General features: G+C 44.0%; 1 protein-coding gene across 4 annotated transcripts in view; it reads left to right on the top strand.

Annotated features, from left to right (window-relative positions):
• The window catches only part of Lrrk1 (leucine rich repeat kinase 1), a 134,131-nt gene that overhangs the window by 57,737 nt on the left and 53,353 nt on the right, over positions 1-23,041 (top strand). For all 4 annotated transcript variants that reach the window (XM_031386922.1, XM_031386920.1, XM_031386919.1 and 1 more), the window contains exons 7-9: positions 20,109-20,335; positions 22,002-22,129; positions 22,227-22,390. In XM_031386922.1, the coding sequence (XP_031242782.1) occupies positions 20,109-20,335; positions 22,002-22,129; positions 22,227-22,390 (519 nt within the window). The remainder of the gene's footprint in view (positions 1-20,108; positions 20,336-22,001; positions 22,130-22,226; positions 22,391-23,041) is intronic.

Here is a 23,041-nt window from a genome sequence, read left to right as displayed (position 1 = left end):
GCCTGTGTTCCCAGCAACTGGAGCACAGAGCAACAGATCAGGGGTTCAGTGTCACCCTTAACTCACAGAGAGCCCAGAGCCAGCCTGAGATGCACATGGCCCTGTCTAAAAACAAGAAGGCAAACAAAAAAAGCATGCAATTTACATTGGCTTTCTGTCAGCATTGCCGTAACTTGTTCTTCCAGATATGCCCTTCGGGGCAAGGTAGTCTCAGCTCTTCTCTTGTGGATATGTGTTTGGTTTTGCTAGGGATTCTGGGATTTGCCTCTTGTTATATGGCCTCATTTGCTAGAATGTGGCTGCTTCTGTTAGTCTGCAGTCTGAGGTCCTGAAGCAGGCTGTTCTGGAGTCACTGCGGCTGCAGCAGCAGCAGCAGCATCTGAGCCTCTCTGGCTCACAGCTGGCCCAGCCCTACACATTCCACCCAGAACCTTCTCATTTTCTCCAGCCTGTCTGAGGAGCACAGCTATCAAGTGTTTTCATTTCCATGTTTTATTAATAGTACTATTACATTTTCTCACATGTTCATAAAGTATTTACATCCCTGTAATATGAGCCACCTGCTGGCATTTGTCAGTTATTTCTCTGAAGCCTTAGCTCTTCATTTTCACGTTGGAAATCTCTTCCATGTTAGAGGTATGGAACCTGTGTGGGTCCTGTGTATCTCAAGTCTCTCCCCTAACACATTATTTGCTTTTTGCCTGTTCTTCTTGTGCTGACACAGATATGAGGTCATGCTATCACAGAAGTTCATCTCGTTTATTGGCTCTGTCAGGTCTGGGGTGTATAAAGGGGGAATTTCCAGTCAGGTTTTATATAAATACCCTGCTGGCGACTCTCACAGGATTTTCATCCATTTAGGTTTTACATTGAAAGCTTTGTCTTTTCTGCTGCTAATCTGTGTGTTATGCGAGGGGAGGGGGCTGGCTTTCATAGCTCTAAATGGATAACCAGTTAATCCAGCATAATTTCCAGGGGAAACTAGTTGGGTGTGGTGGTGAGCTCGTCTACAATCCCCACTTGGATAGGACATCTTCAGTTTGGGACTGTTGGAGTTATATAGCAAAGCCCTGGCTTAGATATAAACTAAACTAATAAAAATGGAGCTTCCTCTCTCCTCTGGGCTAAAAGTCACTGCTGCCATGTTCATATAGATATTGGTATATGTATATGTTTGGGGTTTTTGAGTATTGAGTGGTATGCAGGGACTAGCACTGGCAAAGCCTTGCCGTTTGATTACAGGTGCCTTGGGGAATCCTTACAACCCAGGAATACAACCTTCCTGATTCTTTACCTTCTCCATATTTGCCTCTATGGGATCCTCACAGACACCCATTTTGTCATGTCATATAAACTCTTTAGTTCTGTTCACATGTCCATCCTACCGGAAGAGCCTGTCTCCTCCAGTGACCTCTCTGCTTTGCATACGTCTTGGGTGGGTTTCCTGAGTTTCACTTGCACGTCTCAGGTCCTCCCATGCATGTGCCTTTGTGTATATTTTCTAGTTTTCTCCCCAGAGGTCTTGGATCGCTCTTGTTGATTTGTAATCTTTTATTGCTTTGGCTCTGTTTGAATGAAATGTACATTTGTTTGGTTCCTATCTCCTTTTCTAGTCTGATGGCCCTGGATGGGGAAAATGTTTTCCTTTTCTGTCTTTGGACTATCTTCTTCCCAGCTTCCCTTATTAATTCTGAGTTCCTGCAGACTGATAGTTCATCAGCAGGTTCAAAAGAAGTGTATGTCTGTGTAACCCATCTAGTCTGTGTCCACATATCACTAGGATGGTTGAGAGTTGGGCAATCATAATGCAGGCAGGCACCTCTCCGGTATCCCTGGCTTTAAGGTCTTGGTGTCTGTGGTTTATAAGCCCTGGCTTTGGGTTTCTTGACAGTAGACCCTTGTTGTATTTAGGTAAAATTTTTTGCTTAATGTTGCATTAAAAAATGTTGCTGAATTAGGTCAAATCGCATGTGAAGCTATAGTTTTTCTACATTAATTCATTGATTACATAAATGATGATGGTAATTGCTGAGCCAACCTTGAATTCTTGCAGTGAATAATAATTGGTTTGTTTCTATGGCTGGATTTGAACTACGGCCTTTCTTTTCACATCTATATTTGGGGATGCGTTGTTCTGTGATTTTCAGCTTCTGTTGTTCTGTTGAGGTTTGCTATGTAACCATTCTTGCTTCTCACAACAATTAAAGTTTTCATTGTTTCTTGGTAGATGTTTTATAAGAACCATTGTCATTGCTTGGATAAAACTAGTCTTTATTTTATTTTTGCTTCTTTTGAATCATCCGTCAGATGATTAGAAGTTTAGAAGGTTAAATTTTGGTGGCTTAACACGCATTTCCTTTCAAGTTGGGGTGATGCGTTTATTGTTCATTTATGGTTTTTTAAGCATTCTCTTTTTGTATCTCTATCTGTATTTCTCTCCCTTTATGATGTTAAGCAGCTTGGCTTTTCTTCCTTCAGACTTCCACAGAACACCTTGTGATTGTGTCTTAGAGTCCCATCAGGGAGCTAAATTTCATTCTACCCTAACCCCCACACCCACACCCAACCCTGCTTGTCATGTCCCTCTTTTGACTACTCTGTGGTTGATAATGAGATTTTGACAAGGCTCAGGTCTGTTTGGGGTTCCAGGATCCATCATTCCTGCTTCTCATAGCACCTTCTCTGTCTCCAAAAGGAGAAAAGCCAATAAAGTACTTCTCTCATACAGATGCTTGGTAATTAAATGTGGTCGCATTTGTAACTTTCTAATAGCAAATGGGCCCAATCAGTTAGTTGTGGTGCACTCATCCTTCCGTATCTTTGAAAGTGAGTTTCAGGACCTGGGAAGATGATACCAAAATCTACAGATGCCCAAGTCCCTCATATGAAGTGTCCTGGTATTCCTATATCATCTACAAACCCCCTCCTGTATACTTAAAGCATGTCCATATGGCTTAGAATACATCACACAATGCAAAGGGGGCATGCTGGTCCTTACAGTGTAGCACTTGGGGAGAGATGGCAAGAAGGAAGGTTTGTACACATTCACTACACACTTGAGGTTTTTGTCTATTAATTTTTATATGGGATTAGGTTAATGTACATGTAGAGCCCATGGGTAGATGGGCTGCCTACAATTCTTTTTCAAATGTCTTGGGTTGAATATTTATTTATTTATCTTCCTGATCATAATACTCAACCCCTTATACATCCCTATTTGTCTGAAGTGTGGATATAGAAATACGTCTTTCTGCACCAACATACATGTGGGTGTGACTGTAGCTACATATGTGTCTAGGCACATATACATACCCCCCACTGCTACTGAGTTTTTATCACATTCATGTGTTCTATGAGGTTGTCTCCCATATGTGACTTGATATAAAATAACCATGGGCTGGCTGGTTTTATGTCAAGTTTACACAAGCTAGAGTCATCTGAGAGGAGGGAGCCTCAATTGAGAAGATGTCTACATAAGCTTGGGCTGTATGCAGACAAGCCTGAAGAACATTTTCTTTATTAGTGATAGATGTGGGAGAGCCCAGTCCTCTGTGGATGGTGTCATCCCTGGACTAGTGGTCCTGGTCTATAGTAAAGTAGGCTGAGTAAGCCATGATAAGCAAACCAGTAAGCAGCACCCCTCCATGTCCACTCCATCAGCTCATGCCTCCAGGTTCCTGTTATATTTGACTTCCTGACCTGACTTCCTTCAATAGTGGACTTTGATGCAGAAGTGTGAGCCAAATGAACTCTTTCTCCCCCCAACTTGCTTTGGTCATAATGTTCTATCACAGCAATAGTAATAGGACAGAAATTGGTACCAGGAGTGGGATATTGCTGTGATAGTCCCACCATGTTATTTTAGGAATGATTGTGAAAGGACTTTGGAACTTTGGGAAGAAAATCTGTTGAATGTCAAAGCTTGGTAAGCTGTTCTGTTGGAGTTTGGAAGATAAGAATGCTGACAGAAAAATTCAGAGGATGGAGGCCTGGCTTGTAAAGTTCTAAGGGAAAATTTGACTTAAAAACTCTTTGGGGCCATTGCATATTTTGAATTAAGAGTCTGTCATTCTAGTCAGGTGGGATAGAAGAATCAACCATGATGAATAAAAGACCAGCATTACTGAAGTAAAACTTTGCTTTACTAAGACAATTGATGCTGGTGAGCTAGGGCTGAAAAATTAGCAGTGATTAAGAAGAGACCAGCATCATTGAGGTGAAATCTCGGCAGTGTTTCCTCAGAGGCAGCACACAGAAGCTGTGTTTTAGAGGTAACCAAGCTAGTACTTTGTGCTGGCAACTATAGTTGGTCATGTGTGAAAGTCACCCAGGTGGAACAGGTTTTGAAGGGATGAAGGGGTCATGGGGAGCAGCTGCGGCTTGTCATTGTGTGGCAGACCTGGAGCCCTTGAAGAGAGCTCAGGTGAGGCTATTGGTAAAAGTGCAGCCCAGTTACAGCAAGAGATCCCAGCATTTCAGAGATACCAGTACCATGGGACAGCTGCCAAGGACAGCAGCAGTGGTGGAGTGGAGCTAGCCTGAGACAGTCTGTGTGTGGTGCACAGGTTAGAGCCAGAGAGGTGACCCAGGTCCTTTGGAGGAGTCACGAAGACTGTGAGCGCATCCCAGACATTGGACACTGAGTTATTTACACAGCTGGAGTTTGGTTGTGTTTTGCTCAGAATGTGACTGGGCCCTGGTTCTCCCCCTTTGAAGTAAGAAAGCATTTATCTAAATTTTTATTTTATAGGAGCCCAGAGTTGTAGACTTTGGATTTTTTAAGTGTTCTTATTTTTAAAGAGTGTAGAATTCTTAAATTTCGGAATGCTTATGTCGTAATGTTGATATTAATGTGTGACCTTGGGGATGAACAAGAAGGAAAGGTTATGGCTTAACAGTAATATGTTTGTGTCAAGTTGACAGGGATCAATTGTACTGGCTAGTTTTATGTCATCCTCTAGACATCTTAGAGAAGAGTACCTCAATTGAGAAGATGCCTCCGTAAGCCGGGGCTGTGAGCAGACAAGCCTTTAGGGTCTCAGGATAGTGAGTGGGTCTCACTTTCCTATGTGCTACAATGCCCAGGGGCTCTTAAACATTCCACATTCAAACTATACTCTACACTGATCAGTCCAAATCTTGGAGGCAGGGCCTGGCCTCAGGAGTTTTAAAAACTCCCCCAGTTGATTCCAGCATGCTCCAGATCTTGACACCCAGGGGCTTTGATTTCTTAGTATAATGTTGAAGCAAAGAAGGCCAGACAACCCTGATCCCATGTGCAAGCTGTCTCCCACCCCACATGCCAAGGCTAGCAGCAGGCTAATGAAAAGACAAAGAAAAGACCACAATGCATTTCCCTCTCCTGAGCTTTTCAGCTCACATCAGAAGAGGAAATGAAATTACAGTACAGACCAATTCATTCCAGCTCCCTGGGCTTCTGCAGAGCAGGTATTATTTTTGTGATTCAAGTGAATCTCAAAGGCAAATGCTCTGGAGTGGGTACACTGGGCTGCCTTGTAATCTCAGACCTGCAAAGGGACTTCCCTGTGTGCTGCCACCAAAGAGCACATCAGGGTGATCGCCCAGGTGGCCCAGGTAAGCTCGACACTTTTCCAGGTATCCCATGGGACTGTTATTGTTGTTTGTTGTTGTTTTTACTTTCAAATATTGAGCTGCAAATGCTGGGTATTAAATGAGCACTTTGCCCACATGATACCCTGCCTGAAACCGCCCTTGGCTTTGTTGCCATTCACAGCAGTAACTCCCACAAGGTAGCCACCACCAGGAAGGACACTGGTGATGGAGGGTACCTCCAGTGGCATTTTTAGGGTATACCACCTTGGTTTTGTATGTAGATCTTGCTTCCCTAACTGGCTTATGTGGTTTGGGGTTTCTTTTGGGAAACAGGGTCTCACTGTATCCCAAGTTGGCCTTAGAACTCAGTATCCTGAGTGCTAAGGTTGCACAAGTGATCCTTAGGGGATTTATTTTTCCTTGTATATTTAGGCAAGCTCTCAGATAACCCAGGCCGTCCTTAAACTTGCTGCCTGTTGAGGATGACCTTGAACTCCTAATCATCTTGCCTCTGCCTCATAAGTGCTGGGATTGCAAGCATTCACTGCTATGCCCATCTGTCATGGGCATGGTTTTACCGTCATTTCTGCCCCTCTGGAAGCTTCAGCTAACACAGGCAGAACAGCCATGGGTTGACCACCGGTTCTGAGGCTGCCAGAGTCCACCTCTGCTGGCTGACTAAGAACCACCAAGAAGCTCTGATTTTTCCACAGACAGCATCTGGCTTCTTGGACCCTGTTGAGTAAGGAAGGTCACAGAAGCCAAGCACATGATCCGATCTTCTCAGACACACTTTCCAAACAATGGAAGTGAAGCCAAGTCAGACCTGGCAAAGCCATTTCCCCGGTTCTTGGTATCTATCTTAAACTGCCAGGTTCTTGCCTACTGAGAGCCAAGTTCACAATGGCCAGCTGGACAGTGTTGTGCTGTATTGCTGTGAGAGGAAAACCAAACCCAGCTTGTTGCTTCGACACCTAGAAAAGAGAACTCTGAAACACCAGGAAAAGCTGACCTGGTTTCTGGAACTTTAGCTGTTCATTCTTGTGCAACTGTCTGTGTCAGGCCAGAGGGCTTGCTGGGCCATTTGCCGGGTTGAACATCAACAAGGACTGAAATTTATTTTGACACAGCTCAGTGGGGAAATCATTTCCTCTTTCAGATCTTTCAGTTAAGTAAAGATAGAGAGCCGTTTAGATCTTGCCATTCATATTCATCTTGGGATTGGCCCTGGCTTGCATAGTTTAACCATTGGTGAGCCATCAGCCTGTCTCCATGTTGGAGCTGAGCAGCAGGCTGTCTGTGCTGAAACAGGTCTTTGCCTGGATGACCTGGGTGGGTGTTTCTATCTTCAGGCTGCACGGGAAGGGCCTGAGGCATTCAGGGAAGCCTAGGCCTCTGCCTCTGATGGACCTGTGAGAGCTGCCAGTGGCCCCAGCTGGTTACCTCCAGCTCATAGGCTGGAAGGGTTTGGTTTGGTTTGCTTTTGTCTTGTTTTGTTTTATTTAAGGAGTAGATAAGACTTTGGGGGAGAACTAACTTCCTAGGTAAGGCCTTGCACTTATTGCAAGGGATTTTCTTCAAGAATTATAAGTAATTGGCATGTACAACAATCATGTATCCATTGTGGCCATCTTAGTTCCTTGAACCCCTGAGTGTCTGAAAGTTCAGTTTCCCACGGCAGAGGCAGAAATTAGATTCCCTGGATTTAAGTCTCAGGATGAGTGAGGTGCCAAAGGAGTAGAGGCAGTGCTAACAAGATCCTGGGTTCCCACAGCCTGGCCTGTCCAGCCCCAGTCATGTGAAAGGAAGAGAAAGCTCTCTGCTACCCTCAGAGGGTCACAAAGCAAAGTCAGGCATCTTCTGTCCATTGTGCTTTTCCTGGCCTTGTTACATTGCAGTGTCCCCTCATTACCAATGGCTCTACTTTCCGTGGTTTCAATTATTCAGTCAATTTTGGTCCAAAAATATTAAATGAAAAACTTTAGATCAAACTATTCTCAAGTCTTAAATTGTATGCCACTCCAGGTATCATGATGGGTCTTAGACTTCCATCCCATCCCATCCCAGGAGTGAAGCGCCCTCTTATCCAGTGCCTTTGTGCCGGAATTTATACCTGACCAATAGTCACTTAGCCACTGTCTCAACTCCTAGATCGACTCTCAGGGTGTCCCTGGGCTTATGCTTAAATAGTCTTTATCTTGCTTATAGTAGCCCATGCACCTAAGAGGAAATGCTGGCAGTTCAGATACACACCAATGCATTTTGAGAGAATGACAAGGCTCTCTTGACTTCTATTGATGACTTTTGGCTATTATTCTATTATTAGTTTTTGTTGTTGATCTCTTACTAAGTGCAGCATACAAATTAAACTCATATAATTGGCACAGATATGTAGGAAAGAGCACAGCATATTTAGAGCTTGTTATTAGCCATAGTTCAAGCATCCCTGGGATCTCAGGACATCTTCCCTTGGATGAGGCAGGACAGGTATGTCCCTCACAGGTATAGTTTTCTCTCATCTTCACAGACTGACTCTTTCCAGTATGTGTCCCGTGGGACATGATTCAGTTGGAGCCATCCTGCTGAACAAGATTTCTTACAGAGGTTTCCATTCACAGACTGCAACCTCTTCTGGCCTAATAAATTGTTACAGTTATATAGCTATATAAAACAGGTATACAAATCAAACATTTACGGGTAATAAAGAATTTTATTTTAAAAACAATTCTTTGACATATATAATTTACTTGTTATTAGAGATTAAAGCAAATTTTCATGCCAATGAAGTAGTTGTGTGTGCTTGCTTTTACAGAGAGAATTAAATTTCAGCTGAAAATCTGATGCTACAGGATTTAGAGCATTGTCAGTATTGTTCAGAGGTGGCTGATGTTTTGATCACACACACACACACACACACACACACACACACACACACACACACGTCAGTGCCCAAACCACCACATCACATACATATGTAGTATGTACGGAACTGTGATTAGAGCCATCTCAGAAAGTACTAGAAATTCTATCATAATCCCCAGCTGAAGTTCATTGGGCGATTTTTTTTTAATGAAACTTGTCGGCAAATCAAACTACAGTTTCTGTAATCAAACATTCTAGCACAATATAGTATTAATGTATTCTTATTGTACTTACATGAGAAACAACAGCTGGAAACCATTTGAAGTTTTTGTTCTCCTTAATTAAACCATTATGTTTCTATAAGAACAGAATATCTGTATATGTAGTAAAAAGCATTGAGTTTCTTAATACTGTAGCCCAGGTCCAGGCTACAGTGGTTTTGGAACCTGTGTTAGCCTTGCTGGCACAGTGCAAAGTGCCTGTGCTGTGTGCTTCCAGCTGAGACTGTTGTGAAGTCACACGACACCCCAGGGTTGAGTTCTGCTGGAGACAGCTCAGGATCAAGACACCATCGATCTGAAGCTGTCCTCCAGTCATTACACATTCAAAAGCCTTTTATGGTTGCCAAAGGTTTGTGACTCCCCCACATTCAGGTTCATGACCCCATGTAAGCTAACAAGCTACAGTTTAAGAAGCTGGGATGTAAACCAGTAGTTGTGTTTGTTCCTCATTTTTAGTTAAGATCAGAGAAGATGATTGATAAACCAGACATTCAGAAAACCGTTACTTGATCTTACATGGCAACCTGGAAAACACAGAGAGGAAGGATAAGAGAGCAAGTAAGATGAGAGGCAGAGGCAGGCGGATCTCTGAGTTCAACGCCAGCCTGGTCTACAGAGTGAGTTCCAGAACTCCAGAGTGAGTTCTCTGAGTACACAGAGAAACCCTGTCTAAGAGAGAGAGAGAGAGAGAGAGAGAGAGAGAGAGAGAGAGAGAGAGAGAGAGAGAGAGAGAGAGAGAGAGAGAGAGAGAGAGAACACAAGTAAGAAGCATCAGGGTTATTGGGATTGTGGAGCTGTGGCCCAGCAGTTTAGTTTAATCATGGTGCAGGCAGACTGCAGACAAGCTAGAAGTCAGCCTGGGAAGCCCATCAGAACTATCCACCATCCATCATTTCATAAATATTAGAAGTACTCATCAATTATTAAAAAAAAAAACCAGGGAGATGGTTGGTGTTTCCAAGTGTTAAAACTGTACTTCCAAATATGAACATATATATAACCGGACACAATATGAATGCATTTAAATAGTAAAATTATTTATAATAAAGGGTATTTTTTAATAATGAACCTATTTTTAAAGGCCAGTAAAGCTGGCAAAGGCCGTACCTGAATTCCCACCTAATTGGGAGGCTGGGGCAGGAGAATTGAGCCTAGGAGAAAAGCTAGGCAATGGAGGGAGACACCATCTCAACAAAACACAGGAATAAAAAGCAAAAAATTTAAATCCAAAATAGGTTATCACTTTGTATGACTGATTACTTCTCATCACTTGGGGCTGGCTTTAATCCAGCCAGTGTCCATGAGTTGCCTCCTGTGACTGGGACTCCACATTGCCTGGCTACACTTCCACCTCTGCAGTCACCTTGGCTACAGATTCCACTAGATACAAACAAGAGAAACAGGCAGTGAATTCACATGAGAACAGACTCAAGGCAGTAAACCACCACAGGCGAGCATACACAAACCTAGTAGCAACCAGGGAAAACCAAATTAAAGCAACTTAAAGCACGGTCACCCACCTATTAAATGATCAAACATAAACAGAAATGCTCAGTAAGACATTCAGGAGAGCCCAGAGTAGTGGGCACACCCACATGCGCCTGGCACTGCAGATCAGTTCCATGTGTGCAAAAGTGATTGGCATCACATGACAAAGACTAGTCACTTTTTTTTTTCTCCCGGGGAATTATTCTGATTTCGGTATTTCATTTCTGAAATCTATCCTTAGGATATAATTAAAAAGATATGTACAGTGACTATCACAAACAGCCAAATCCTGATATTTATAAGAAGGAAAACTGAGGAGCAAACCCCAAATGTCCAATAGCAGAAAGAAAAGAGTCCCTGCCTCCTCAACACTCGATATACTACTGCTTTATGTCCCCCCGTTACTCTGTAAACATCAGCCCCACACAACGTCCTCAGGTATGTCTTCCTTAATTCACCATATGGCACACACCCTCATTGTCTCTCAAAACTTCCTGCCTGCCTATTCTTAGCATCTAGGTTTGACTCTGGATGGCATTCCTGTTTGATGCCAACTCTACTACCTCAACAGAAGCTTCCTGAAAGCAGGACCCCTGACCACCTTCCTCACTCCATCTTTGCCATTCAGTATAGATTTTGAACAAGATTAGTAGATGGCCAGATGGATGGATGGATGGATGGATGATGGATGGATGGATGGATGGATGGATGGATGGATGGATGGGTGGGTGGGTGGATCATTGGATGCATGCATGAATGAATAGATGGTTAGATGAATGGTTATATGGGTAGGGGATAGGGGTGGATGATGGATGGAAGAACAGATGGATATATGGATGAATGATTGGATGGATGGGTGAATACTTGGCTGCATAAATGGACAGACTGTTGAATTTTTAAATTTCAAATAATATCCCTTTTGTTTGTAAGTGATATCAAAGCTTAAATGTACTTTGCAAAATATTCTGCTTTAATCTCTCACATAAGTGTGGGGCAAAAATCTTGCTTTTACTTAAAAATTGAGGAGCCTGCGGGGGGAGGTGTCTCTCAATAATAAGCTGCAGATCTTTGCTAACTACACACAGATTTTTCATGTCTGGCCTTTTCTCTTTCTCAACTGTTAGCAAAGCAGTGGTAGGAGGTTTCTTATAAATTTCCTATATTTTAAAAGAAAAGCTAAAATAGTATAAGAAAGGGCAGTATGGATTGAGGGGACCCTGTAACTTTATAAGAACTTTCAGGGCTCAGTGTAGACTGTTTGTATCAGTCATGCAGGAGGCCCTGGGTTCTGTCATCAGGGTGCAAAACAAGAGAGTTAGTGCAGACAGAGCCTAGCTTCCCTAAGAAGTGTGTAGTGTTCATCTGACTTACGAGTAGCTCTGTGATCCCTTTCCTCTGTAATCAACTGCAGTTGGCAGGGTCTGAGTTACCACTGTGCTGGTTTTCTGGAGAGACATTAATCGGCCCTAGGACTGAAATATTTGAGTTTGGTTTAATTGCAGTCTATTTTTAAAGATGTTATAGCAGCTTTTACATCCATGAACACACATGCAATTGACCTGGAATTTTAATGGCTCTTGCAGAACCCCTAGTTTTGACTCATAAAACGCAGTGAGCAGCTGTGGCAAGGAATCATTTGCACAGCACGGGGACTGTTTGTTCTTTAAACTTTTTACTTGAGAACAATTTATATTGAATCAGGAACTTGTGGGAATGGTTCTTTAGTTATTTCCCTTGGATACATCATTTCCCACTTACTTTTATTGTGTCACGTTGGGGATTTTTTTTTTCTTTTGGTAAATAAGTCTTATGTATCAGTGTAGTCAGGGGCTTGTTAGCTCTGGTTAACAATAAAATCTCCCATATTTTAGACAATGATTTTTACACTGGCTTTTCTACTGCGATTTTTACTCGTAGATTATTAAGTATTGAGTTAGTTTCTTTTTTAAATATTTTTTATTCATCTTTACCAATTTCATACACATATATGATGTGCTTTGATTATATGCACCCCGACTCCTCCACTTCCCACTTCTCCTGAATGTCTCCATACACTGTACCCCACTGAGCCCCTGTTGGTCTCATGCAGGTAGCCATAATGTTAGTGGGGTCATGGCTGCAAATACAGTGTCATATCCAAAATACGGCATTTCATACATCTATCCCACCCCTACCTTACATTTATTTCTGCCCCTTTCACTATACTCCCTAAATCTGCAGAGAGGAATGGTACAGGTGTTCCATTTAGGACTGAGCATGTGACACTCACCTACCCTCAGGACTTTTGCCAGCTGCCCACTGCAGAAAAAACATCTCTGGCCAAGGCCGAGAGTAACACTGATCTATGGTGTAATCTTAAATGTTTAGAAGGCATTTCCACAGGGCATTTAGCAAACCAGTGATAGAAAGGCCTATGACCTCCCCAGCCATGAGCTTTTGACCATGCTTGAAGATGTAACTTCTTCCCTGGCCTGACTCCCCCATGGAGCCAGACTCAGATCCCACCAGAAAGTGAGCATGTTTGATTTAAGCTCATCAGTGGCAATCAACTTCATTGGCTTTTGAGAGATGCTCAGTCTGACCGTCCTGCTCATGCTCTTGCTTTCCTGTCATCTCCATGTTCCGTGTTAGCCTGTCTGCCTTTGCTTTTCTGCTCTCTGTCACCCCTCTGTGCTGAGTGAGCACAGAATATCGTGATGTTTCCATTTTTCCCTCTTGTAACTGATCAGAGCTGTGGGCTCTCCGATCATTGCAAGGCTTTCGTTGTCTTAGGTTTCTATACTGTTGCTATGTGTTGGTTTTTTTCTTCTCCTCTCCCCACCCCACATTATTTAAAGGGGAGATATTTCAATCCAAATAATTGGCCACTGTTTAATCCTCTTCTCCTGGGTAGTCATAGGTGTGAGCTATGTAGCTGGGAAAGGGAGGAGATATGGTGCAAGGCTCTTTTTCCAAGTTTCTTTCCTTTCATATCTCCAAACTTAACCAATTGATGAGACTGTTCCTGTGTAAAATAGAACTATTCTCTGGCTTCTGCCCTTTAGTGGCTTCCCAAAATTACATGACATATAGCTTTATAAATTCCCCAATGGTTCTTTGCATAGTTCATCTTTTATGGTATACTGTCATTTTTACCTGCACTTTCATTGATTTTTTTTTTCTGTTGTCTCTTTTGCCTTGTGTCAGGACATAAAGATTTAACTTCATTGTAATTTTTGATTGTAATAATTTACCTTTTATCACCACCTGTTTTAGGTGTCTTTGGATGACTCTCAGCTTTTCCATAGCCCTATAAGGATACAGATGTAGTAGAGAGGGAGAGATATCCAACACTGGGCAGGTAAACTATAGTCCTGAGTCTGTTATGGAACTAGGTCACTTCTGGAGTTCTTTCTATGCAAATTATAGCAGCCTTGCAGGGATGCTGAAAATGGTCAGTTGAAAGTGCTCATAAGACTGTTTCACCTACACTCAGGTCTCGACTGTGTTTGTATTAGTTGGGGTTCCTCTGATAGCACAGCCAGTGGAATAAATGGGTAAATAACCTAGGTGGAAAGATGGATGAATATGTAGATAAATTTTAATCCAGCATCATGGCTGCTCTGGCAAGGGATCACATCCAAAGATTTAGGTCTGTGAGACTGAACTGGAATGCAGACATACCACACACTTTTAATCCCTTTGGCTAGAATAGAGACACACCCTCAGTACAGAGACACGTTTAAGATAAAATTGTTTGTAGGAGGAAGCAGCCATATTTGAAAGTGATATCTAACTGAGGAACAGAAAAAGTGATGAATCAGAGAAAGATTTCATAGAAGAGTCAGAGATAGGATGCATCTAACAACACAGGAAAGAGAAGGAGGGAGAGAGGGTCAGTCGCTTGGGAGTCAGTGCAGTGAGCACAGGGCAGTGGAGTTGAGTTTGTTCCTTAGTTTATCAGTTTAGTGCAGGTCAGCAGAGGCAGTTGAAGCCAGAGAATAAGGAAGAGCCAGAAGGGTAGAACAAATTGCCAGGAGTAGTTGAGGCATGCAGAGCAATTCAGTGAGAAGCTGAGAGAAACCAGGTGGAATCAGTCAGCTTAGAGAGAAGTTTAAGCCAGGATTGCTGTGCTGAACCAGCCAGCCAGAGCCTGGAAAGAACTAGAAAGGGTGAGCTTATTAAGCAGTAAGCCTCTGAGACAGCAACTACATCTGGTATCATCTATAACCATCTAGCCTGTACAAGTTACAGGTAATAATAGATAGATAATAATGATTAGTGGATAGATGGATGAGTAGATTGACATATATATGATTGATAGAGATAGACAGATAGATGATAGGGATAGATAGATAGATAGATAGATAGATAGATAGATAGATAGATAGATGAGAGAAGACTTGCTAGGTGAGTTGGTTTGTGTAACTATAGAGACTTAGCCCCTTGATTCTTTCTTCAAGATGGAGGCCATGGATGCTAATATCATGTCTAGTGGTAGACTAATGGGAAGGCCTGAGAACCTAGAAGACCATCAGTGTAAAGACCCCAAGCTTAGATTTCTACTTTCAGTGAGGACAAGGGGAATGTCTCAGGCAGAAGTAGACAAAGAAAATGACTTCTGCTGTTCAGTTCTGTCTCAGCCCCTGGCTGATGGAATGGCACCTGCCCATGTTGAGGGCAGATGTTCCACACCCACTGATCTCCTTTAGACCCTCACAGACACAACCAGGCATGCCCTACCAAGTTCCAGGGATTCCTTCATGGAGTCCATGCCTACAATTAACCTGCACGGACCTGAAAAGAACAGACAACTGGAGTTTTTGGTTGGTTTTTGTTTTTAATACACCATTAAACTTGGATTTGAAAGTTACTTTTGTATTTAATATTTTTCAATCATCTGGTTTCTGTGGTAATGTTTATTCTACTTTATATGATTGGCAGCTAAGTACTATTAAGTCTGACACTCACACTATATTTTAGCACATGTGTTTCATCAGAACTCATATTATTTTTTCTCTCATTCAGTCACTGACTTAACTGAGTAATGCCTTTCAAGATTAGGAAAAACCCCTCCTCCATTTCTTGATCTCTCCTTTCCCTGCTTTCTGAAATAGATATTCCCAAGTCTTTCTTGGACTTCCTTGTACACCACAGATCTTTCCTGACTGGGTGGCTGATTTTAGGTCATTTCCTTACCTGCTGATCTTGCTTTCTCATTTACTCTCTTGGCAGGTGCCCTTTGATTTTTAAGAATCCATCTCTTCCTTTTGCTTTCCACAAAGGTATATTTATAGTCTTTTCTAGAATATTTTATTTCATGTGTGCACATGCATAAAGACTTGTGCACACGTGTCCATGTGTGTGTGCATGTGTGTGCATGCATATATCGCGCACGCGTGTGCAAACACACACACACCACAGCACATGTGGAAGTTAAAGGATTCGTTCTCTCTTCCTACTATGTGTGTCTTATGGATGGAACCTAATTGTTGGTGTCTGTTAATGGAATAATCTGGATTCTCTGGTTTTGACTCCTTTTTATTAGTTAGCTTTCCTTTACTACATCAGCATAACCAAGAAAAATCAAGTAATATGGAAGGAAGGTTTCTTCATCTCAAGGTTTCAGAGGTTTCAAGCCATGATCTGTTGGCCATGATCAGTTGTCCTCACTACCTCGGGCCTGTTGCTTGGCACCAAGGTGAGAATGTGCAGCAAGTAACCCATTTGATTCCTGGATGGGAATTGGAAAAAAAAGAAACCAGAAGAGAAGAGAATGGGTCCAGATATCTTCCTTTAAGGGTGTGCCCCTGAGGACCTGAAGACTTCCCACCAAGTCCCATTTTCTCCTCCCCACCCTCGCCCCCGTACTCCTGGAGACAAGGCCTTTGCCACTAGACTGCAAGGCTATTCCAGATCTGAACCACAGACTGGCTTTACCTAACTGATTAGGATCCTGTGATGGTTTTGTCTGGCCTCTGATTGCCACTTGAAAAAGAAACTAGAACTTTTTGAAATTAAAAAGCTTGAGATTAAAAAAGAGTTATACACCAAGAAAACAGATGGAGAAAGAAACCAAAAACAAAAAACAAAAAACAAAAAAACACAGAGCTATTGGGAAATAGGCAAAGTAGTCTGAGAGAGTAGCTAGTCCTCCATGTTTCACTCTATACAATATTGCAAAAATAAAACCCTCTGGAGGATGCATTTGTTTGTTCCTCCTGATGAGAATGGACTAGATAGGTTTAGCAAGAGTAGGCGCCTACCTAAATAGACATAGTTGCAAAAACCCCATGTTTCTATAAAAATGAGCACACATGTGGCTTAGATTATGACAATCTAAACTTAGAGTCCTGTGACAATTCAAACTAATCCTAATCAGGGACAGTAACCAGTTATCATTTCCTAGTGCTTCTATAACCAAAGCATGGGTAGCTTTAGATGAACATGCTGTTCCTCTCACCATTCGGAGGCCCCAAATTAAAGAGAAGCCATCTTCAGACATTATCTGAGAACCTCCGTTAAACAAAGAAAGTTTGGGGGTTGCTGTGGTCCAAGGGCCAACATACAATTCTAGAGTATTCTGTGTGTTCCTCCATGTTAACACATGTGTCGTAACTGAATAAACATCTGTTCACTGCCCCTCTAGGTGCCCTCCCACTGCACTGAACATTGGTCTGTCCCGTCAAGGGATTTATAGTCTCTAGAAGTTACGGTTCTGACTTAGCTGTGAGTCCAGTAGACAGACCTGACATGAACAGTGGATTGGGAATCAGGGAGGTAGCTCTATGAATTCTGCCCTGAGGGTCAGCAGAGTCCTGATAAGAAACGAGGGCTTCGCTCTACCAGACCAGTCTCTGAGCCAACAATCCTTTTCCGTGACTGTTCTGGACTTATTCTTCAGCTCTCTCAGTGGAGTCTTAAAGCTAAGCTAAAACCATTGGAGAGTCAGTAGGTGAAGGCGCTTGCCTCTGAGCCTGAAAACTTGAGTTCCATCCTCAGGGCCCACATGAGAGAGTTTGTGTCCCAATATGACCAGAATACTTCCTGCTGAGAGGCCTAGCAGTTGTCTCTTTCCACCTTAACTTAGGTTCTGGGGATCAAACTCGGGTGCCCAAACTTGCATGCCAAACACTTTTCCCCACTAAGCATCTCCCTAGCCTCCCACCTAAACCCTTAACAACCTGAGTCCCAACCATCACCTTGGAAAACAGCTTCCAAGCCATCCCTTGCTGCCTCCGGGGGAGGGCGGTGCTTCCTGTGTGCTTTTGGCCAGCATCTAAAAGGTCTGGAGACAGACACCGGGACATTTTCCATCTGTGTTCAGCCAGTTCGTGAGGCCTGATGGCTAAGCTGTTGAGCAGTCAGTGCCAGCTGCCTTTGATCTTTCAGTTTAGCCCTCTGGGACAGGGTTATGCAATGGCTGGCTGTGCTCCCTTGGAGCCTGGTTTGTGGTAATTTTGCCCAGACTAACACAAACAAGCAGTGAGCACTGCAGGCTTGCTGAACCTGTTTCTGTCAAGTGTGTAGATATCACTGTCATTTGGTGTTCTTTGTCTAACTCTCCCTGGCATCCTGTGAACACTTAGGCACTATGGGTACCTGTGCACCAAAAATAATAAAACGCATCAGTCCAAATTTCCAACGTAACCCAAGACCAGGTGGGAAGCTTCCGTGTTTGACTACAGTATGCCCCATCTTGCCCAGCATGCACCGTGCCGCATGCTCATCTGTCTTCTAAGTATGTCGTCCTATCTTCAGACTCTGACCACTTCTCTCTGGGCAGGAACTTATCAGATTTCAGTTGTGAAGAAACATGTGGTGGTGAGCCCTAGAAGGAGCTTTAAGAACTGGTAGTACCAATTGATTTCCCCTGTCCTTTGGGTCTAGGGAGGTTAGTGGAACACACCACACTCCTCTATGTTTTCTACTAGAATGACCACTGTGAAAGAAGCCACTGCACCAGCTCCTACATCCAAGCTCCTGCCCTGCTTGAGGTCCTGTCCTCACTTCCCTATAAGAACAGGGATGTGGAAGTGTAGGCCAAACAAACCCTTTCTCCCAAGTTGCTTTTGTCCTAGTGTTTCATCACAGCAATAGAAACCCTAACTAGGACACATATCACGATAGGGCATTCAAAAATGGTTCAATAAAGAGTGGAGAGTTTTGGTTTTATTTTTGAATGTTTTAGTGTGTATGTGGAGGGGTGCATATGATGAACACAGGTGCCCTCAGAGCCAAAAGCATAGGACCCCCTCAAAGCTAGAGTTACAGGCAACTGTGACGCCTACCCAACTTGAGGACTAGGGGCCACACTCAGTAAGTGCTTAACCAGAGAGCCATCTCCCCAGCCAGCCCCAAGAGTATATTCTTTTATGTTTGGAAAGAGCTGGGAGCCAGCCATGGTGATGAGGCTTTGACAGCAGGTGACTCTAGGTCTGTGGGGCCCATTGGGTCCTAGTTCAACTCTTGGCACACTTTAGATTTTTTTCTAGGCTTAAATGTTTAGAGTAAATGGGAAAAGTCAGTCATTAAAAAGGAAAAAGGCTGCCAGAGAAATGGAGTGACTTATCTAACACAATCGCCAGAGGCTAAGATTCCTCTCTCTGGATCTTAGCTGTTCATTCTTCTTCATCTAAACAAATGAGGGAGAGAAAGGCTGGAGATCATTCTGTTGGAAGGGAGGCACACAGCTTTTCCAGGATTTGGCTAAGGGAGCTAAAGACAATGTGCACAGCACCACCTTGTGTCCAGATGTGATCACGTCTCAGCCACTGCCAATTGCAAAGGCCAACTTAGCCATCATCATTGGTACTTTCCCACAGTTCCTGTAGTTCTTACATGTGAAACACTAATTTTTGTTTATATTGCTGGCCCAGTAATCTTCTGTTATGGATTTTCAGTTGCTTTGGATATACAAGCCAAAAAAAAAAAAAAAAGCCAGATTTCTTCTCCCCAGAAACCCAATTGAGTCTCAGATTCCTTGATAAACCTGAAGGCAGAGGAAAGCCTTAGTCTTATATATTTAACTAGGACCCATTTGCTGCCTCACAATAGCAGATCACTGGGATTTCGGACTTCCTCTTGTAAAAAGAAAAATAAGGAACATGTTCTGGGTGTGCCATGGCAAGAAGGTTGGGCTGTTGTTTGCTTATGGCAGAGACTCGGCACAGAGGAGTTGATAGGTCTAAAAACAGAACCATGGGAAGGTTTTACTGTGTCTTCAGTGGAGGTTATTGTTCATGGAAATTGAAGTAGGGATTCCTGTATTTCTCTGTAGGGGCCATACTTAACTTTCTCAGGTTGACCTGAACTGGAAGTAGGGCCAAAAGTTAGGGAAGCTGTCTGTTACTGATATAGTCCTGGGCTGACTGTTGCAGAGGAAATTAGTGAGCTCATTAGGTTGTTATGGAGATAACAATGCTTCCTGGGCTATTTGCTAAGGGCATGGTTTTCTTGCTGTGAGTTGTGGACCAGAGTTCTGGATCTCCAGTGTGTGGCCTGGCACAGCACCAGGTGGCTGCACACAGTGGCTGCCTAGATGACACAGAGTGAGTCAAGAATAGAGATCTCAGAGCCACATTTAGGACTCAGCCTTCTCCCTTGCCTGAGAAGAGGACTCTCGAGCCTGGGAGGGGGGGGCTCCTTCTTTGGACCCACAGTCGTTGCTGCTTCGCTGCACCCCAGTGTGCAGTTCTCAAGGGTTGGCTCTGGGCCCACTGATACCCTCTGGAAGTGACAGGGAGCTGTGAGCAGATGATTTGTGCAGAGCACACTCACTACCTCCTTGTGCCAGCTACCATGGTGGAAGCTGGGGAGGCAAGGGGCGAAGTAGACATGGTCCACCTTCTCAGGACAGGGTTCTAGCTGGAGTGGGCCGGGACTCACCAAACTTATATGCTGCTTCTTACCGTCCAACTGCAGGCACTTCGTGTGAAATGGTCCCATCTCAGGCTGCCCTGGGTGGACCTCGACTGGCTCTTAGACATCTCCTGCCAGATCACAGAGCTTGACCTCTCTGCCAACTGCCTGCCTTCGCTCCCCTCCATCATCCCTTGGGGACTCATCAATCTGAAGAAGCTGAACCTCTCAAACAACCACCTGGGGGAGCTGCCCTGTGTGCAGTCATCTGATGAAATCATCTGCTCCAGGTGGGCCCAGGAGTGTGGACAAGGCCCTCTGTGCCCACCCGTCAGAGTCACCTTCCCGTATGGGGTCCTTGGTTGAATTTTATGTTTTGGAAAACTAACTTGTGGCAGTAGTCAAAAAGGACTGCTCACTCTTACTCGCTCTCACAAGAGCACAGTCATCAAGACCTCTGACCCCTTAGGAGCCAGAGAAGTCTGAACTCGATCTGGGGTAAGATCATGCATAGCCACGCGGAGCTGTTTGTTCAAAGTACCCAACTGGTCCTGCTCAGAGTTAGAAGGCAGTGGTTAGAAGCTTCCTAGCCTGACAGAAGGATTTACCCCAATAGAAATAGCTGGGTGGGCCTGAGGAAAGGGTCAACACAGCAATGTGGTGGCACATGAGCACTGGTCACTGCCTGTTTCATAGAACCCTGAGGTGGCCAGGGAGGGACATCTGTCAATTACTTTTTCTCATCGCTATGACGAAATACCCTGATGACTTCAAGAAGGAAGGGTTTATTCTGACTCACAGTTTGAAGGAGCCAATTTAATGTGGTGGAAAAGGCATGCCTGAAGGATCAGGAGGTAGCTGATCATGCTGCATGTACAGTCGGGAAGCAGAGAGAGATGGCTGCTTCTTGGTACTCAGCCTTGGACCTCCCTCCCCAGCCCATGGATGATGTTGTGCATGCTCAGTGCCTTCCTATCTCAACTCACCTGATCAGGATGGTCCCCTGGCAGACATGCCCAGACGTGTTTGACACTCATGATAAACCATCAGAGGACTGCACTTGGATTTTTTTTTTAGGATCTGTAGCCACCAGGCTTCATTGCCAAGGCTGAGGCTGGCAGGCTTACCCAGTGGGTAGAGGTGCTTGCTGGCAAGTCTGGTGGCCTGGAATGTACACACTGGCAAGAAAAAAAACCTGACTCCTGAGAGTTGTGCACTGACCTGGGGTGGGGGGTGTTCAGGGCACACTGGTATAAATTTTAAAAGAAAGTGGGCATTTAAATGTTGTGAGAGGCAAAAATGTTAGTAAGAGCTTGAGGTTAGTCCTTGAATCTCTTTTTTGTTTTTGTTTTTGTTTTTGTTTTTGTTTTTGTTTTTAGGGGGGTTATTTGTTTTTTGTTTGTTTGTTTGTTTTTTGAGACAGGGTTTCTCTGTGTAGCCCCAGCTGTCCTGGAACTCACTCTGTAGACCAAGCTGGCCTTGAACTCAGAAATCCACCTGCCTCTGCCTCTTAAGCGCTGGGATCAAAGGTGTGTGCCACCACCACTGCCCGGCAAGTCCTTGAATCTCATAAATGAGTTTTACAAACTGAAAAAATGTAAAGAGCAAGGGCCATCTGTGCAGGCTCCTTAACCTGGGTCAAATGGACAGATTTACAAGCCTTAAAAGGTTGCATTTCTGCTCTGTGGCCTCTTTGGCAGTCCCAAGGCACTGCTTGTTTTGCACGGGCAAAGATTTTAATTCCTGGATATTCAGAAGAACCAGGACCCACCGAAGCCAGATTCCATTGTGGTAATGGTTAACCAAATGAGTAAAAAGAGCCTCATAATAAGCCCGCTCATTTTTTAAACCTTGTGTGCAGAGAGAACGCACACACACACACATCTTGTCTAGTGAGAGATCCTTAAGTACGGTTATCGCTCTCCTGGTCCCTGACTCCCTTCTCTCTGGCCCCAGGTTACTTGAAATTGACATCTCCAGCAACAAACTGTCCCACCTCCCGCCTGGATTCTTACACCTCTCAAAACTCCAAAAGCTGACTGCTTCCAAAAACTACCTGGAGCGGTTGTTTGAAGAAGAAAATGGTATGCGTCTCCGATGATGACTCCGTGTCGTTAGCCACTTTCTTGCTGGTTGGGACTGGGATGTGTTTGACCTGTGCACACTCTTTTCTGCCCACAGCCACTAACTGGATCGGCCTGCGGAAGCTGCAGGAACTCGATCTAGCTGACAATAGGCTGACCGAGCTCCCTGTCCAGTTTATGCACTCCTTCAAGTCTCTCACCTCTCTGAATGTCTCCAGGAACAACCTCAAGAGCTTCCCGGATCCCTGGTCCTGCCCTTTGGTTTGTATCATGAAAGCCACAGTGGAGTTTGTATGCCTCTCTCTACTTCCTCACGTCATGTCCTGCTCCTCTATGTTGTAGCTGAATAGAGGAGAGGCCCGCAGCATCAGTCAGGCTGTCTGCAATGGTAACACCTGGGAGCCAGTCCCCTGGCTCTGGATTAAGGGACACATAGTAGCTGCTACAAAGATTTGTAAAGCAATAGCTCTGGCACCCTGACATAGGATGGCACAAGGGATGGGAAGGTAGCTCACTTTGATAAAGTGTCTGCACACAAGCATGAGTTTGACCCCCAAGAATCCACACACAATAAAAGCTAAGTGTGGGTCTGGGGAGATGCTGAGTGGGTGAAGCAGTTGCCATGCAAACATAAAGACCCGTGTTTAGGTTCACAGCACCCAGATAAATGCTATGCAAATATGGTGGCCAAATGCAAGCTTAGCACTCAAGAAGCAAAGGCAGGATTCCTAGGGCAAGCCAGCTAGCATACACCAACCATATTTATGAGCTCTAAGTTCAAGTGAGAGATCCGGTCTCAGTAAATGAGATGGAGAGCAACAGAGGAACAGGCCTAACATCAACCCCTAGCTTCTACATGCACACATGTGAGCAAGCATGTATATATACATGTCACATGCTTAAAAAAAAAAA

Source organism: Mastomys coucha, unplaced genomic scaffold, assembly GCF_008632895.1.
Source record: "Mastomys coucha isolate ucsf_1 unplaced genomic scaffold, UCSF_Mcou_1 pScaffold21, whole genome shotgun sequence".
NCBI classification, from domain to species: Eukaryota; Metazoa; Chordata; class Mammalia; order Rodentia; family Muridae; genus Mastomys; species Mastomys coucha.
Note: the sequence above shows the minus strand (reverse complement) of the source record. Positions and strands in the feature narration are given on the sequence as shown.